General features: G+C 46.0%; 1 protein-coding gene across 1 annotated transcript in view; it reads left to right on the top strand.

The window, feature by feature from the left end:
• TSPOAP1 (TSPO associated protein 1) overlaps window positions 1–20033 on the top strand; it is a 2768302-nt gene that overhangs the window by 1194742 nt on the left and 1553527 nt on the right. Inside the window, exons 19-20 of the mRNA XM_086954028.1 lie at window positions 12999–13103; window positions 13622–13672. Of these exons, the coding sequence (XP_086810154.1) occupies window positions 12999–13103; window positions 13622–13672 (156 nt within the window). The remainder of the gene's footprint in view (window positions 1–12998; window positions 13104–13621; window positions 13673–20033) is intronic.

Below are 20033 nucleotides of genomic sequence, written 5' to 3' on the forward strand. Positions count from 1 at the left end.
TATATACCGCGCCTACGATTGCATTGAGTCTTTGAGGGTACTCTTCATCCTTTGAACCTAAGGTTAGAAGGTGTAACAAGTGTCCATTTTTTCTGATTAACTGCAAAGATTGATAATGGCCATCGGCTTACGCGGAAGACCAGAACTTGTGAAGGATTAAAGCAAGGCTGCGTCTTGGCCCCTCATCTGTTTAACTTATTCATGGCCGATCTGACACCAAGGCTAGACTGGATCAACGCACATCCCCCACGGCTAGGAATATTGCCCCTCACGCATCTTTCCTATGCCGATGACATTGTTCTCCTCAGTCACGATTCACCTTTTCCACGCATTTTGATGCCATCGAGAAGAAAGGAACAGCCTTACTACACGCATTCAGCAGTTTATCTAAGCAGCTAAAAGGCCCCTTGTTCACTCCCCTCTTAACAGTTATCAAAGCCAAGCTACTTCCAACAATAGCTTATGGCAGTGTGGTACATTGTGGAAGGAGTGCACCGCTCTTAGATAAAATTCAAACAAGAGTGTATAAACGTGTATTCAGCTTACCATGCGACGCCTCACCCGCCTAGGTTCGGCTCGAATTTGACTTGCAGTCCCAAACATTGCACAAAAAATACGAGACAGTCAAATTTTGGTATAGCATCTGGTTGAACCGCGAAACAGAAATTAACTTCGCCATTTGGGAAGCCATGCAAAGCAATCCAAATTCTCAGTATGCGAAGTACCTAAACTCCTTCCTTGAAATCATGGAGTTGGCGTCATTATGGAAAAGGAAGCTACCTGTATCCTTATTTAAGCAGGCTGTAAAAAAGGCAGCTAACATGCACTCGTTGATCGATGACAAAACAACCCTGAGACATCGCTTGCACGCTTGGATGATAATACAATCCTACAAAAAGTCGGCACCCGCAGCCTATCTAGGGCTTGCCTTCCCATCACATTTCAAACTAAAATACCTAAACCTACGTATGGGCAAATTGCCTACAAATGCCAACCAACCTGGCTGGAGCACACCAGGCCCAAAGGAGTGTAACTTATGTGGTGCTGCTGTACAAGACATTATTCACTTGATCTGCATTTGTCTTGCATTGGATAGTGAATGCCGGAGCTTACTAAGGCAAAATTTTATGAAAAAGAAATTCGCACATGCCGCTCAGCGATTCTACAAGCGTTGGACTCAGTGGATTCACAATTCATTTGCCGAACTATTAAATATGTTATTAATTTTGAAAAAAAAGAAACTTTGCAAAGAGCTAATACAAACTTGAATCTCTTGAACTCTTAATTTGTATTTTCCTAATATTGAACCAGCTCTTTGAATCATTAGGACATCAGGAACACCAGTGTTCTGTACCATTTTAATTAACGGTTGTTGTAACACCTGTATAAAAAAGTATTTTTCAATATATTTTAAATTAATATTGCATTTCATATTGTAACGGTTTTTATTAACTATACAATAAAATAATTTACCCATTAAAGAATTTTGCAATAGAGTTTGCAACTCTCAAATCAAAGGTTTTGTAGTATTATCCCACCCTGAATATTCTTACAAATTTAGGGAAGGAAGGAGTATTCAATTTTTTAGAAGTAGCCAATCTAAAGCATGTTGTCTGTGAGATGGTAGAATTCAAAAACAACATATGATTCGGGATGAGACATGAACAGTGCAAAGCCTCAGTGCCTTGTAACTGCCAACTTTTAGAACCCCAAACAGATTTAAGGTCAACTGTTTCCTTCCACAACTCGTAGCCTCCAACAGCTAGCTGGTCTAGAAAGGACTTTGAGTACAATAACTTGGTATCGGTAAGTCTAACTTTGGACATGGATGTTTCTGTCATTCTAAAATAAAATGAAGCGGGATTGGACTGATTAAAATCAGTAAAATAAGTGTACTTTTTCAAAATAAATCACCATAATTAGCAGATTCTAAATCTATATCTTCAGCATCAAAGGCAGCATAATATTTCAAATCAGCAAACAAAGCCTCTCCGGTCTGAACATCCCAATCATCAGAACATATGTTTTCTTTAACCACATCCCCCATGTTAACTTTAAGCACATTAGGGACATTTATAACTTCAGTGGGGCCATGGATTTGAAATTTAACAGCATCCCAGACTATCCCATCCAGGACAGGTCAAGTCTCTCCTCAATCTGTGGGCAGAATGTGACGAGGAATGGGGTGCCAATGTTCCATTCAGATGTCAAATGCATGTTCTCTCCTTGACATTGTGTCCATTAATGAACCAGAAAAAATAAAACACAAAACCAATTGACATAAAAAGATAAAAAAGCCCCAGCCAAATATAAGTCCAAGGGGGAATCAAAAAACGTTTTTTAAATAATGTTACATAGACTCTAATCCTTGTGGGCTTTCCTGAAGTATGTGAAACAGTGTCAAATGAAAATCTGGATTCTATGGCCAAACGAGTTTGCAAATCAGGCATCGATAAGTCAGTTGGGTAAGTGTAGTCAGTTTCATCAAGTTGAGTACCACGCAATGCACTCAATAAAGGATTTGAAATTGCAGGCATCTCGAGGGCCACCTCCAGCTCAGGATTCGAAGCTGTGGCCAATACAGAATTTCTCACCATCGAAGGACATGAGACTGCCGGTGTCATACTGAGAAGAATCGGCCACTCTGTGTATCTTGACATTGTTAATGGAGATATACCTGTTTTCTTCACGACCTGGAAGTGGTGGTAAAATGACTGTTCTAGGGCCCTTCACACCAAGTACAGGAATTGGAGCACGGTATGTGGGACCAAATTCTTTTTTGTTATTGATCTTCTCCTGAACCAATTCTCCATCTTGGGGTAGCCGGCCAACTACTGGGATCTGCAACGCATCATCCGAAGTGGAGGGCAAATGTTCCTTTGCAAGACTGTCTCTTGTCTTTTGTAGAGTCTGTAAGGCATTGCAATGTTCATCTACGTCAAAGGAGGCAGCAACAGCCACCGAGTCTAGACCATCAAGGTCCGGTACATACACCTTGATACCAAAGAACATTTCGTATGGGGTCCACCCACCGAGAGACCTTCTAGGGAGATTATTAAGCGCACGCTGCACGCCATTGAGATGGGCCAGCCAGTTCCTGCCAGTGCCTATAACTCAAGCTGTCAATGATTGCTTTAAGTCACGGTTCATTCGTTCCATTACACTATTACCCTCAGGTCTGTATGGAGACGAAAACTTGACTTGGACCCCCATCGAAGCCATGGCATCCTTATACGCCTTAGAGGCGAAAGCAGGACCCTGATCCAAATGTAAGGTACCACAGGCAAAAATCCCTACAAAGACACGCAAATCCATTATGACAGTCCGTGAATCAGCGCTGTGGTGTGTCCATACCCATACAAAGCGTGTGCATGAATCACTTGCGACTGAGATGTACTTATATGCAGTATCAGAACGAAAAAGGACCGCAGTGATCTAAATAAACACAACCCAATGGTTTATTAGAAATGAACAACTGTTTGTGGTGGAAGCGCAGCAGTTGAAGGCTTAATCTGTTGGCAAATGTCACATTGAAGCCCATAATCACGCGTCTGTTTGTTCAGTCCCCGCCACCAAAAACGTTGTTGTAATTGAGACACAGTGGCAGAAACGCCCGCATGCACAGACTCAACTCCTTCATGGACCGCTGTGATCAATGTATGTCTGCGATCCGAGTTGGGAATCCATTTCTCCCCAACTCCAGGAATTTTCACATAAGGAACCTTATTGGGACTTAAGTGATATGAGTACTTCGAAGGGAACCCCTGAGGATGTTTACTTCCCTTCTCAGTGGCAGCAACAGCCGCCAAGATATCATCATCAATCTTACTTTTGGACCGTGTGACTTCTGCGACTAAATATGTCGATACCGCAGATTTCACTGCTTCATCAGCCAGCGAGTTGTCAACAGCGTGAACTCCAACGCGCTAATGACCAAGAGTATGAATTACAAACACGAGTGGCAACTGCTCTTCAAGCTCAGCCACTCGGACCCAGATCATTTTATATTTTATTGTGCTACCCTTGGAATCACGAAAATCATTCTGAATCCAAAAGAACAAGTTCTCATTGTAAGACTGGACACAGTAGTAAGAATCACTTACAATAAGTGTTGCCACACTAGGATCTGCGTACTTCAATGCAAGCATCAGAGCACAAAGCTCTGCCAATTGTGCGGTGCAGTCCCCTAGAATCTGCGTGTGCACGACTCGGGACTTGAACTCATCGTTCACCATGGCACCTACCACAATGGCACATGCGGAAACGTAGGCGTGTTTAGAACCATGCACAACCTGCGCCGAACCTTCAGTGTATATGATGCAATGGAAATCCTCCAAAGGCCGCATAGCCAAAGGTGCAGGATGAACAAATTCATATTGCAAAAACTCCTGCGACCGCAAGGAGGCATCAAAAATAAACGTGACATCCGGAGACGCCAGTGATGCTGCCCATTGTATCCACCAAGGGTGCAAAGCTTTAGAATCAGGCACACTGGCTTTCGTAACTGCTTCCAAAGCAGGACACGGGGTAACAACCAACATGCGTTTTCCCTGTGACAGAGCACGTTCCTTAAGAATCGCCATCTGTACAGCCGTCAAAACTTTCTCCACAGTGGAAAATCGCATTTCAGCCGAAGTGTACAAATGTGACTTGTAGGCAATAGGTACTGTGTCTCCGTTAAAAGTAAGGTATGTGAAACCCACCGTCCCAGGGATGATTCTTATCACCAGGTTGGTGTGGTTATCACGAGTCAACAAGTATTTAGAAGCGAGCAAATCAGCCTGCAAAGATTGCAGTATAGCTGAGTGCTCCGGCAGCTAGTTTGATTTGGTAAAAGTCAGTTGTATCAAAGCATACAAAGGCTTGATACGCTGGGCATATTCAGGAATGTATGTCCTCCCGAAATCCAAAAATCCCAGCAAAGACTGTAATTTTTTCAGAGTTGTCGGAGCGCGCAGTTGTGCACGTTTCTCCAAGAAGTGAGGAGCTAATGCTCGACCTTCATTGTTGAGCTCGTAGCCCAGAAACAACACTGTGTACTCCGCAATGTGCGATTTTGCAAAGTTGAATTTGTAACCGAAGTCCGCAAAGCTACAAATTAAGCGGTCTACTCGACACAGATGCTCCCAAAGTTCGTCATCCGTGAGATAAATGTCATTCATATACGAACAAGCATCCGGGTCACTATGCGGGCAGCAAACACCCCAGGACTATTCTTATAGCCCATCGGTAAACGTCTGAAAAGAGACGAGGAGAGCGTTGATCACAAACCTGAAATCGATCAGGTGATTTTATCATCGCGCGATCGCGCAAGTCATGAACACGTTCTGGGGGCGCAGGCAATGGAGATGCTGGACGAGACTCCTGTTTCTGTTGCTTTCCCTGTTTTTGTTTTTTCGGCCAATTATCTTTTTTGGTCTTGGGCTGTTCATCAGTTTCTGACTTCTGACCTTGGGGTTATTTTTTCTCTTTAGTAGAAAAAGGCTTGAGACCCCTACTATTGTGGCCCACGGTTTTATAAGCTGCCACAATAATCCTCGACAACTGTCGCGGTTTTTCGGCATCGGGAATTGCCTGCAAAGCATTGGCAACCTGAAAGTTCACCGCATTCCCCTTGACATTAGCAAGTATGAGATCGGAAACCACATCAAAGGAGCCACAGAGGCGTATACCCAATTCAACCGCAGCCTCAGGTCCGTGCTCATCCTGAACACGTTTAAGGACCGTCGGGAGGACAGTCATAGACGGAGTGCCGTAACACCTTGTTTAGACCGCTGCAAATGTTTTACCCCAGGTCTCAGTCACCAATTTCAGGGGTCAAGTCTTTCGGTAAGCTAATTGTCAGAATCCTGTGTTTTTCACCAGGAGTCGTGTTAGAAAATGTATTGCACTAACGACCTAATCGCGACTACATGTAGTCGTCTTAACTCAACCACGGTACACGCCCGTGTTGAGGATGAGGTGTAAATCCAGCCAAAACAGGCCAATTTGCGCCTGGAATGGACAAAGGACCTAACCTCGGAGCTGAATGGGGTAGGGCGCCATCAAACCAAACGCGGTGCTGCTAAGTATCTATGGGAATTCCCTGTGCCCTATATAGAGCATATTCCTGTGGCACAGCCGTGGGAGTGTACATGTCGAACACATTAATATTTGCCTTGACAGCTGGGAAAGTCACCCACGAGTAAAAGATTTTGTACGGGTAAGCCACCTCTGCACTCACCACCATTATCACCGCCATGCCATCCACGGAAACATTATAATTCTGTAAATGATTGCGCACCGCAATGCGACTATGTTTCGGAATGTCCACAGCGGCCATAGTGACACAAAAGGGAAAAGGTACAAAGCAAACTTTGTAGCACAACTGGGTAGTAATTCAAGGAAACCGTTTCGAAAGATTCAAGCTTGAAAAGACCTATGTAAATATAGGCAGGTTTGTCCGACACCACCGTTAACCGGAAACAAAAGTGAAGGTGTTAAGGACTGAATATTGTACTACTGAAGTGCCATGTAATGAGGCCACCAACGTTGGGCGCCATGTCGCAGGGATTCCGTTCTCATACAGAACTGTGCATAGAGACTTGGAACCTCAGTGAATTAGGGTGTACCAAAACTCACCTCAGTACCCAAAATCCCCTACCAGACTAGCTACAGTGTCTCATTGGTTATCACAAACTCCCAATGCTTAGACAAACCAGAACATGGACTTAGTACACCTCAGATAACGTAGAACACATGAACACTCTTTCGGTATACAATCATTTCAATCCAGAACAAGGAGTAAATGAGGACACGTGCATATTTGAAATGTTTATTCACTAATGCAGTGTTCTCAAACGCAGTATCTTAGCTAATACAAGCAAACATATTATAAGAAACAAAGTAATCAGCATAGTCACTAGTCCATAGAATACAAAAGGTGAAAGCATGGTAAAATGCTAAAACGAATAGAGTTTAGTACCACCTAATTCTCACCCTCCCTAGCTAGTATATTATATTATATCTAAGAAGGTCTCTTTGGGTTTTTAGCAGGGCCGCCCCATACCTCAAGATCCTAGTGGTAAGGGATCACATCATCTTCCACCAGCTCTCTGCATGCGAAGCACCATCAAGTGTGTTTGTATGCTCTTGTTCAAAGCAATATAAAACGTGCCTGAAGCCAGAATTTGGCCGCAGCTGCATGTATGTTATGTCTAGGAACGTGCGAAGATCAGACCTCACAACAACCACTGTGTTGAGATATCCTTGAAGGTCTCAGCACTCACTGTACAGACACAGCTCACCAAGCAAGGCTGATATCAGAATAACAACATATTATTCTCGCGTGAAGCAAAACACTCTACTAGGCTCAAAGCTAAGGCAACAGATATGTGTTGTGTGCAGAAGCAGCAGAAAGGTAAAATGGCGTTTAAACTCCTAAAAAGCTCATGCTAACTTAACACAGCATATAGGCAAAGCATATCTATATGACACTTCCTGTCCACCCACCCCATCCCCGAGAGCCTGGTCATCCAGGCCTTCACCTCCCAGAACGCATTCCCGATGGCCCCGCCCGATCGGGAATCCAAGAGGTACAAGCAATACGGTAAGAAAGTATTCTCCTCCCTGAGTTTGCGACTGCGGTCAGTCAACACCGCGTGCCTCTTGGGCCGCTACACCCACTCTCTGTGGGACACGGTTGCGGACGTGCTGCCACAATGTCCGGCGGAGGTCCAGACTAAACTCACCCAAGCCCTTGTCGAGGGTCGAGATGTAGCACGTTTTCTATCCGGTGTGGGCTGGATACCACCGACTCACTGGGCAGAGCGATGGCAACGATGGTGGCGATTCGTCGCCACGCCTGGTTTAGGTCTGCCAACTTTTCTACCAATGTCCAGAACACTCTTATGGACATGCCGTTCGATGGCCATCGCCTTTTCGGCGACAAGGCAGACCATGCGCTTGAGCGCTTTAAGGACTCCAGGGCTACGGCCAAGTCCTTGGGCCTCTCGGCCCAGCGCCAGCAAACGGATGCCTTTCGCTCCTTTCGTGGCCAAGGAAGGGGCGCTCCCACACGTGCTGCCAGCCACGCACCGCACACTAACATCCAACGCGGTGGCGGCCGTGGAAACCGCCGTGGTGGCGGTCGGGGACAACGGCGAGGCCAGTCCACACCTTCCCCCGCAGCATCCACCTCTTAAGCATCCTAGTCTGTGCTTTCAGGCCCATGTGACGCCCGTGGGTGGCAGGGTACGCCATCACCACTACCACTGGCGGACTGTCACTTCGGACAGGTGGGTGTTGCAAATCGTCCGAAGGGGCTACTCGCTCCCCTTTGAGACGACCCCTCCAGCCATGCCACCGCAATACCACCGCGTGTCGGGGGACCACTTGCAACTTCTGCAAGAGGAGGTTACGGCCCTCTGGCCAAGGGGGCCATCGAGAGTGTTCCTGGGCCGGAAGTAGGGTGTGGTTGTTACTCCCTCTACTTTCTGGTACCCAAAAAGGGCAAAGGGGGCATATGCCATATCTTGGACCTACGGAACGTCAACGGCTTCCTCCGGAAAGAGAAGTTCAAGATGAAGACACTGGCTCAGGTCTTAGCTGCCCTCGACCCAGGAGACTGGATGGTAGCATTGGACTTGCAGGACTCTTATTTCTACATTCTGGTCCTGCCGGCCCACCGGCGATACCTGCGGTTCACGGTAGGCCACAAGCACTTTCAGTTTACTGTGCTCCCCTTCGGCCTTACCAGCGCCCCACGGGTGTTCACGAAAGTGATGGCGGTGGTCGCAGCTCATCTGCGCAGGTTAGGGGTTTCAGTCTTCCCCTACCTCGACGACTGGTTGTTGAATGCGGGCTGGCCCCAGACAGTCGTCAGCCACCTCCAGACAACGGCAGGCCTCCTGCACCAGCTGGGGTTTTCCATCAATGTGCCGAAGTTACACCTGTGCCCCTCTCAGAAGCTCCTCTTCATCGGAGCGGTTCTCGACTCTGAGCAGTTTCGGGTTTATCCTCCCGAACAGCGGGTTCGGGATATTCAGGCTCTAATTCCAATCTTTCAGCCTTCATCCCGGGTCTCGGTCAGGTTGACGCTGCGACTTCTGGGGCTGATGGCCTCCTGCATCCTTCTGGTGCATCACGCCCGGTGGCGGATGCGGGCTCTGCAGTGGGACCTGAAGTTTCAGTGGGCCCAGCATCAGGGCAACCTGTCCGACCATGTCCTGATCTTGGAGGGCACTGCGAGACAGCTGCAGTGGTGGCTCATGGACCGCGATTGGATCAGCGGCAGGTCCCTCTCCTTACCCCAACCGGAGCACGTTGTTGTGATGGACGCGTCCCTCCTAGGTTGGGGAGGCCACATGGGAGAGGCGGAGATCAGAGGCTGTTGGTCTCAGGTGGAGTCCCGGCTCCATATCAACCTTCTGGAGCTGAGGGCGATTCGTCCAGCACTGAAGGCATTCCTCCCCTCTGTCCGGGGGAGCGTAGTGCAGGTGTTCACGGACAACACCACCGCCATGTGGTACTCCAACAAACAGGGCGAGGTGGGGTCGTGGACCCTCTGGCAGTGGCTGAACTTCAGGGCGTGACCCTGGTGGTTCAACACCTGGCCGGTTCTCTGAACGCCAGGGCGGACGAACTCAACCGGCGGTGCATGATGGATCACGAATGGCGTCTGAACTCGGATGTGGCGCAAGGCCTCTTTCTGCAGTGGGGAGAGCCTTGGTTAGATCTATTCGCCACAGAAGAGAACGCGCAATGTCATCAGTTCTGCGCGTTGGAATTTCCAAGGCGGCACTCTCTCGGAGACGCTTTTCGTCGCAAGTGGAGTTGCGGTCTGTTGTATGCCTTTCCGCCAATACCACTTCTGCCCAGAGTGCTGAAGAAGATCAAGTGCGAACGGGCCCAAGTTATCCTTGTGGCTCCGGACTGGGCACAAAGGTACTGGTATCCCGAGCTACTCAGTATGTCTGTCGGTCCCCCGGTTCGTCTGCCTCTTCAGGAGGACCTTCTGTCGCAGCAGCAGGGGACGGTCCTCCACCCGAACCTGCCTAGTGTCCACCTACATGCTTGGAGATTGAGCGGCGACAGTTGAGGCCATTTGACTTGCCTCCTGAAGTCTGTACTGTGATTCTGGCAGCCAGGCGTCACTTCACAAAGTCGGTATACGCCTACAGGTGGAACAGATTTGTGGAATGGTGCACAGCAAAGGCTGTGGATCCTCTCTCTGACCCTCTTTCTGAGGTTCTTCTCTTCCTTCTTTCTCTTGCCCAGCAGGGCTCTGCTCTGGGCGCTCTCAAGGGCTACTTTTCTGCCCTTTCAGCCTTTTTAAGGCTACCTGATCAGCCATCTTTGTTCAAGTCCCCAATTGTAAATAGGTGGGACTTGAACCTTGTTCTTACCTATCTGATGTGCGCTCCCTTTGAGCCACTTCATAACTGTCCTCTTCGCCTTCTTACTCTGTATAGATACCCCAGCAATACCAACCCCGGTGGTGGGTCTACAAACCAATAATCACACCAGAAAGTCCTGGAGGACGGAACGGCCAAAGAAGCCATCCCTAGACTGTCCAGGCAGTAGTGTCTTGCAAACGTGTGCAACGAGGCCCACGTAGCAGCCTGACAAATGTCTTGCAAGGGGACTCCCCGACCCAGGGCAGTGGTAGCCGCCGTGGCCCGAGTGGAATGGGCCCTCAGCCCAACAGGAGGTTCCTTCCTAGCGAATGAGTAGCATGCCTTGATACACAACACAACCCACCGTGAGATGGTCCGCTTGTGTACCGCCCGTCCCTTCTTAGCGCCCACGTAACCAACAAAGAGTTGGTCATCCACCCGGAACTGGCGTGTGCGGTCCAGATAAAACGAGAGCGCACGTAAGAATCCATTCCTTCCAGTAAAATAGGTCTTGCACATTTATATTTAGAATACTGCCAGATGGTATGTCGGGCATGTAGAGAGTTATGTGCAATTTTACAAATCACAAATCTCCTTCTGGACTTCGCTGCCAATCTCCGTAGCCGGTAGAGTGGCCATATCAAAAAGGTCATGCTCCCCAGACTGCTCTACTTCTTCACTAATATACCAGTAATAATCCCAGCATATATATTCAAAACAATTAACACATTTCTTAGGACGAAGGAGAGTGGAACTTCCTAGACTACAGCTTAGAACTGACCAGGGAGGCTTGGGTGTCCCGGACTTCCAGGCATATTGTTATGCCAGTCAACTGCAATGGCTGTCCTATTGGACTGTCGGATGCCATTTTCAAGAAATAGGCATGACACAGACAGCGTGAGAAAAGGGAGTGCTGAATACGTTATTACTCCCCAATAATAGAGTTCCTCGATCTACACCCCCATTGTTAAAGGTGGCTTTGACGTGCTGAAAAAAGCCAATCAGCTACATGAAAGGCTGAACCTGTATGCCCCTAATATCCCTCTGATGGGGATCCATCCCCACACCAACCGGTGTAATTTCCTCTAGGCAACTGACTCAATGGACTGAGGAAGTAGTAACTACAGGAGGTATGCTCTTTGCCGACAACATGCTTCTATATTATGGTAAGAGAGCAGGGAGTTCCTAATTTGCTTTATACACTACATGCTAAGATGAGCAGTTCTATAAGAAGCACCTGTGCACCGGATGCCACTGAGCCCCAAACACTTGCACTAATACACATGACGTATCTCATGGGGAATGGGAGACACTTAACTAGATGCCTATGTAGCAGCAACCGAATGCAAACAAAAATCTCACTCCAAGAACTCCGGAATTAATGGGCAGCAGATCTAGGACACGATATAACAGATAGAGAATGGGAAAAAATACTAGAATACTGTAAGAAAGTGTCACGTAATCCTAAATTTAAGTTAATTCAATTTATGTTGGTACACAGAGCTTACTTGACACCACACCGACTGAGTAATATGTTTCCAGGTCTGGTAGACGCCTGTCCTAGATGTCATACACAGCCGGCATAGCTGCTCCATATGATCTGGACATTCGCAGAGTTGGCATCCTTCTGGGAGATGATTTATGACCTCCTTAAGGAGGTAACACCAGGAATAGAAAAAAATGAAGTGGAATTTGGTATATTGGGGCTTTGTAAAAAAACGCAAATCACAGAGAACGCAATACAGGTTTGCCAACTTAATGCTTATTTTGGCAAAACTATCCATCACAATGAGATGGACATCACTGCAGCCTCCGTCAATACTAATATGGCATAATGAAGTGGTGAGTTGGGGGCGGGCCGAAAGTATGGCGTTATGTAGAGAGGAAAACTGAGACCTTAGGAAAGATCCGATAGCAATGGCATGGGAAATGATGGTGGAACAATTTGTGTCTGCTGACCCTTCGCTGCACTGAATAACATAGAGTGCCCATTCTAAATAATAAAAGATGCGAAATCAAAATGACTGAACGACAGACCCCATTTGGACCCCATACGTATAAACTTTGCATGAATAGCAAACTTGACCTTAAGGTTTGTTCTGTTTTGAGTTTTGGTGGATATTTATATTTAACTGCAATGAGTTCAGGGGTGGGTTGGTCTTTCTAGTTAATAAAATCCGGGAGGTGGGAGGGAATGGTGTTTTTTTTTAGTATGTTTATTCGGTGCACGGAACTAATAATATCAATAGCTAATCAAAATATGTCTAGCAGTGTAATATTGTTATCTTGGGACACTGTATATACTTTGGCTCTTACTATGACACTGATATGTCATAACTGTGTTATATCTTGCTTTGAAAATAATAAAATATGTTTAAAAAAGTGTCATTTTACAAATCAAATAATTATTAGTAGCCCAAATTCCTATTTTTCTTGAATTCATGAAACATTTAAATGTAGCTTCAGAGTTAAAGGTCAAGATGGTTTAGAACGTTTTTTGTTTCAATTGCGGTACCTACACCTTTAATATTACCAGCTACGCTTGAGAATAATATAGATTTTGTATTGAGAATAGGGTAGCAAAAGATAGAAACAAGCTTGATTTTTTCATTTGTTTTGCAGCACATGAGAGAGGTGGCAGAGCGGCGACAACAATTAGAGAAAGAGCATGAAGATGCACTGATAGCTTTGCGAGGGAGGCAAGAAGAGGTCAAACGACTCCATCAGGTATGCTACATGGCTTTAGTGGTGAGTGACTGCAGCATGAAGCTGTAATCACTTAAATAATTTCTGACTGCTACATGAATAAGTGATGAGTCTAAAATTCTTCTGATGATAGGAAATTATAACATTCATGATTAAAGGACAATAAAGAGTTTATTTCAGCATTGATAAATTCATGACCACGCCTGAGAGACCGTTGGAGCAGCATATAAAAGCTTACAGTAATACCGGGCAAAGATCGGAATTCCCGTCCAGCTGTCTGGGTTCTAGAGTTGCCAGCATAGAATCTGAAATAGCGAACTAGGCAATTGACAATGACTGTTTTAATGACAGTATACGAGGAAACCTGGAAGTATGAACTTTAATTTCGATTTCTTATTGTTGAGATCCAGAAATGTAAAGAACATTCCGAAATTTCAATCAGTGGAAAAACAAACATTATATGTAATGTATACACATCATTGTAGGCTCTCTTACTGAGGTAACCTTTCATCGGTATCCATCTGTGTGTTTGATATTAGGCTCATGTCGAAGCAAAGAAGGAGCATGAAGGAGCTGTACATCTACTGGAGGTAAGATGAACCTCTTGTTTTTGACTTTAAGATATATGTTATGTTATGTTATGTTAACACATTCTTCTATAGCGCGACAGCTACTCCAGAAGGAGTGTCCCGGCGCTTATATACATTTTACTTGTCCATTCTTAAACTATCCATGAGACAATTGATTTTGAATTCACTAAATTGTCATGGTCGTTATTGTTGCAAACGTATAAAGTTGGTCCACTTAGCAATTACTGATTGTGTTCATATCTCTGAGCGTTTTGTGTTTGGGGCTGATTGAGCAAGTGGAGCCTCTGGGGCAGTTTTTTGCTGATAGGGTAACCCTCCGAATATCCCACTTTAGCCATTATTTATTAAATACACACTTCCTTCCTTGCCATTCTCTTTGTATTTTGAAAGGAAACTTAACAAGCATTTGCAATGCAATAGGTCTCACATTAGAAAAGTGTGAGCTATTGATATTGTAAATGACACATTTTTTAAATATGTGTTGGCTTTGAAAATATATAAATTATTAGCATTGTTATTCACAAAGCCAATAGCTTACACTTTCCTAAAGCGAGTCCTATTGGCTATGGCAATGCTTGTTGGTAGCAAGCAAGGACAGTGCTGTTGTGGTGCTGAGTGACGATGTGGTTGGGCTGAGTGATGTGGTGGTGCCCCTGAGTGATGTGGTGGTGCCCCTGAGTGATGTGAGTGATGTGGTGGTGTCCCAGTGTGATGTGGTGGTGTCACAGAGTGATGTGGTGGTGTCACAGAGTGATGTGGTGGTGTCCCCGAGTGATGTGGTGATGTCCCCGAGTGATGTGGTGATGTCCCCGAGTGATGTGGTGGTGTCCCCGAGTGATGTGGTGGTGTTCCCGAGTGATGTGGTGGTGTCCCTCAGTGATGTGGTGGTGTCCTTCAGTGATGTGGTGGTGTCCCTGAGTGATGTGGTGGTGTCCCTGAGTGATGTGGTGGTGTCCCTGAGTGATGTGGTGGTGTCCCTGAGTGATGTGGCGGTGTCCATGAGTGATGTGGTGGTTTCCCTGAGTGATGTGGTTGTGTCCCTGAGTAATGTGGTGGTGCCCCTGAGTGATGGATGGTGGAGTTGGAGGGTGGAGTTGGAGGGTGGAGTTGGAGGGTGCTTCAGAAAAATGAAAAGCACGAGTGGGCATGACTAGACATGCATCAGGACAAACTGCGCACAGAAGTCTCCCACATGTTGCTACATTCTTTCACAAAGGATGGCTGTGTTACGCAGGTTAAAAAACAAGCATTGACCGTGAAAGAGACACAGCCGTAAAAGTGCGGCCTTGAGACGTGGTAAAAGCTTGCGGGAATGAGAACATCAGCATTGCTGTGGTGGGGGGGTGGGCGGGGGAGCAGCAGCCTTTAAAGTCTGATGCGGGAACGAGCATATGGGATGTGAGCGAACAAAAGTTAATTGCTGTAAGAGGGGGGCTTTCAAGTCGATGCTAGATGCTTGCTTCGCGCTTGAATGCTATTATACAAAACAAGGGAAACCCAGAAGGTATGCCATAGGGACCTTGGGCAGTAACATGTTTTAGAGAACACTGGTCCCTATTTTGGAAGGAAAAATGGACAACCACAATAATCATACGCTTAAATAGATCGTATGTCTTTCGTCCAGCCGGACAAGAATTTATTTTTATATAAGTTCAGTTGATTGTGATTCAAAACATTAAATGACAAGTGGGCACAGCCGTGACCCACAGAACACAAGACAAACCAACGAAAAACAAAATGGCCAAAGGCAGGGTATAAGATGTGTCTGTTGTTTGTAATCACTATGACAGACTTAAATATCCATTTTCACACCATTGATCATTACAATATTATAAAATCATATTGCATATGGTGCTTTTAGTGTCGCCGACGTTTCAATGCTATTCACACCAATATAAAGCATCATCTTCAGGACAAGGGATAGTTCATTGTTGTCTTAAGCTTATTCACATATTTTGCCTATATCGCATTAGTTTGAAGGATGAACAAGGTTCAACGGTAATGACACGCTTGTAATACGGCCCAGTAGATCCGTAACGGGGGCTGACAGCCACTAAATCGTCAATAGGCTATGGGCCTTCCTTGTATGGTTTAATTCCTGATATCAATATATGTCAGTGCCGGATCGCACTTGAGGCTTTTGGTTAAGTAACAATTCTGCTAGGTGCCAGGTTGAACCTCTTGAATAACGGCGGAAAGTCAGGGCGCGGGGGCTCCTGCTGGCACTGGATAGCTATCATTACCGTTGAACCTTGTTCATCCTTCAAACTAATGCGATATAGGCAAGCCATCCCTGAGGGTTACGCGTTAAACAGACTGGATAGAGTAGGTCGCAGGGGTGGAGGGTTGGCGATTCTTTACAAAGTCTCTGCTGTCTGTCACACTACAACTTTCTCCTCTTCATCAGATCTTTTTCAGGCTACTTATTTCTCTATATCCTCCTTTCGCTCTGCATCTTTTTCCGGTCTCCTTATTTATAGACCCCCTGGCCCGAGATCCAGTTTTAGCCACAAACTTCTTAAAATTTCAGAACCTTATTTTGGCAAATCCCACCTTACTGTTATGGGGGATCTAAATTTTCATTTAGATGATCTCTGCTCGAAGGATACCCTTTCTTTAGTGGACCTCATGACCGCCTGCGGCCTATACCAGCTGGTAAACAGCTCCACCCATCTGGCCGGCCACATTTTAGATGGGGTGTTCTCCAACGACCCCAGACTTTCTACGGGCCCTCCCATCCCCTTGGTATGGTCTGACCATCTGGCGGTACCTCTGGAACTTGAACTCCCCCCCTCCCCTTCCCTGTGCCATGGGTTCACGAACAAGGAACTCAAGCGAAACTATAGGGGTATTACGAACGACTCTCTCACCCCCCCTTGTAGCTCAGACCACCACTTTTGCTGCAAATGATGCCAGCGATGCTGCGCTGGAGCTTGCAAACTCTATCCCCAGAGCAGTAGATCTTCTGGCTCCTGCCTCCTATCGCTATTCAGCGAGGCGGAAACTATCAGCCTACTGCTTTACTGGGCCTTTTAGGCTCCTAAGGCAGAGCTGTAGGAGGCAGGAGAAGTTATGGCGGACAACCTGGAACCCCAAAGATCGAGAAAGACATAAGCTTTTGTTGATAGACTACAAGACAAGGGTCATCAAAGAAAAACAGGATTACTTTTCTAAGCTCAAAACGTCCCTTACCTCCTCTAGGGATTTATTTAAAATCGTTGACTCTTTGTGCTCCTTACAAACTCCTGATCCCATCACAGGCTCCCAAGAGCTGTGCGACAGGATCGCGAAGTTCTTCCATATTAAAATTGTGGACATTTATCATACCCTTGAAACTCAGAGCGCCCAAATGAGTCCTCTTCCGACTCAACCTTCCTTAGAATGTTGGGGAAAAGTCCCCACGAAGACTATGTCCGACGTCCCACCCCTTACCCTTGAGCAATTAGGCTCTCTCCTAAACAGAACCAAGTCAGGCTCGCCACTGGATCCCTGCCCTTTGAAGATCCTGAAAGAATGTAGGGAAACCCTGCTGCCCCCTATGTTGGAGATAATGAATTGTGCCATGACTCGGGGCATTTTCCCTGCTGTTTGGAAGAAGGCTATAGTCAAGCCGCTGCTTAAAAAGCCCACTCTGGATCCTGAAATCCTCAAAAATTTTAAACCAATATCGTTGCTGCCTGCCCCAGCTAAATGCTTGAATGCCATCTTAATCAGCATTTGACTTCCTTTCTTGAGGTCTCTGGGTTTTTGGATCAATCTCAGCACGGTTTCAGAAAGCTCCATAGCACCGAGTCGGCTCTCACGGTAGTGGTCGACAATATTAGATCTAAGGTTGACCGAGGCCAGACTATTTTGCTGGTCCTACTCGACTTGACTGCAGCTTTTGACACCCTATCTCCTTTGACTTTAACAGCTCGGCTAAAAAAAATAGGGGTGGAGGGCCTAGCACTGAGCCTCCTGTCCTCTTTCCTCAGCCATAGAGAGCAGAGGGTCAAGCTAGGAGAGTTCCTCTCCCCTGCTAAGCCTGTGCAATGTGGGGTTCCACAGGGGTCAGCCTTGAGTCCAACCCTTTTTAAAATCTATGTGGCCCCACTTGCCAGGTTAGTAAGATCGCACGGGATGGAGGTGGTGTCATACGTCGATGACACGCAGATCATGGTGTCCCTCTCCCACTCGGTGAGTACCTCCGCGTTCAGCTTCAGGAACTGCATGCAGGCAGTTTCTGAATGGATGATTCTAAATTCACTGAAGCTGAATGGAGAGAAAACCGAGGTCTTGATTTTCGGCAAAGATCAAGACATATGGTCCAGTGACTGGTGGCCCCCCTCCCTGGGAATATGTCCTGTGCCTGTAAAATCAGCCCGTAATCTGGGTGTGATTATTGATACTTTACTGGCCATTACGCAGCAGGTTAACCGTACTGTGTCCACTTGTTGGGGAGTCATTAAGATTCTTAGGAAAATAGCCCATTATCTCTCCCCCCAAGCTGGCAAACAAACCGTGGTGGCCCTTCTGGCATCACGGCTGGATTACAGTAACACACTGTACGTGGGAATAAATAAGAGCCTGATTCTTCGCCTGCAGACCGTTCAGAACGCGGCTGCCAAATTTGTCCTGGGCGTCCCTAACACCTTCTCTGCTACTCTCGCCAGGAAGAGTCTGCATTGGCTCCCGATCCATCTTAGGATCACTTTTAAAATTCTATGCCTGGTGTTCAGTGCCCTATCAGGTGGAGGTTCAGAAGCCATTGGCTCCCTTTGTCCCCTACACCCCTAGCAGAAGCCTTCGTTCTGCCTCTAAGAATCTCTTATCTGTCTCTCGAACAAACAGTCAGATGGGGTGGAAGGGCTTTCTCCTCTATGGCCCCTAAACTGTGGAATGACCTCCCTTCCGAGTTAAAAGCACAACCCTTTATGGCCCTTTTTAAGAAAGCATTAAAAACGTGGCTTTTCATCGAGGCTTATCAGTAGCATGTTCTCTGATTCTGGACAATGTTTGGTTAGGCGCCTTGATGCCCGTTGGGCAAAGTTGCGCGTTATAAATTGCTTTTCATTCATTCATTCATTCATTCATTCATATAGGGAACCTATATCTAAGTAAGGGATGCATACACCACCTTACACAGGCTGCTGTAGCAGACCTGTTGTGTCATGTTGGAAGGCTGCCTGGGGTAGCATAATACTTGCTTCAGTCCCTGGTAGGCCTCTGGGGTACCTATGCCCCTGGTACATGGTGTACCATCTACTAGGGACTCACAAGGGAACCCAGTGTCCAATCTAGAGTGTACCTAAAGTACATGGAATCATTTTAGAGATGAAGCAACTAGGCTGGGGTCCTAGATAGCATGCCTCAGCCAGACTTAAGTCGAAAAATAGTGAAACATCAGCAAAAAGTGGGGATAACTATAAAAAGCAGATCCTACTCTCCTACATGCAGATCTTGAGACAAGTACTGTCAGTAGGAGATAATACCTCGATTCCCATACTGTAGAGTTACCTCCAAAAATTCATGACAGGCCTGCTTTTATGACTGAAATTTTATGTGTCAAAAAGTATAAAACATGGTCAAATGATCATATTGCAGCACCTGACTACAAAGCAACAATGAGTATAAATAGAAAAATGTTGTTTGTGAACCTGCAGAGACAGAAAATGATGTAAAAAAAAGGATCTGTCGAGTCAAGATACACAATATTCCCCTGCACACGATAATAGTGTATAGTCAAGCGACAGAAAGATAAAACAACAGTCGTCTTCTTTTATCGTCAGATTTTAATATTTTCGTTCTTCCGTGAGTGAGGTTTCTTTACATTCCAATAGATCCTTTACAACCTCTTATTCAACACGTGTTTCATTGTGTTATAGGAAGTTATCCCGCAACTTCTTCAGGGCTAAAACTATAGTTCTGGAAGTCCTCTAATTCGCTTGAACTTCCGATCCAAAAGTCATCCAAATATCACCTTGTATCCAGTAATTAAATGTTCTGTTGATTTCCTTATCTCTGTTAAATGTCTCCCAAAAATTCAAGGAGCCCTCTTATTCGGTTATAATTCAGACCCGAAAGTCATCTAAATTTCAAACATTAATTATTCTATTGATTTCCTCATCTTCGTTATATGCCTTTTAATACAGTGTGCTTCTTCCCTGTGCCCAAACCGGCATCTATCAAGCTATGAAACACTCTCACATTCCGTGTGTACGCCGATTGTCTTTGCACAGCACAAAGACCATGTTGCACGTAATACCTATGCGGACTGCCTGAGGGCGCCACTTAACTATAACACACCACCCTAACTCAAATAGAAATTCTCGAGTGAAGAGTTCACTGAGTGTAAGAAAAAATACACTGTTACTTTAAGGAA

The sequence above is a fragment of the Lissotriton vulgaris genome, chromosome 2_1 (assembly GCF_964263255.1).
Source record: "Lissotriton vulgaris chromosome 2_1, aLisVul1.2, whole genome shotgun sequence".
NCBI lineage: Eukaryota > Metazoa > Chordata > Amphibia > Caudata > Salamandridae > Lissotriton > Lissotriton vulgaris.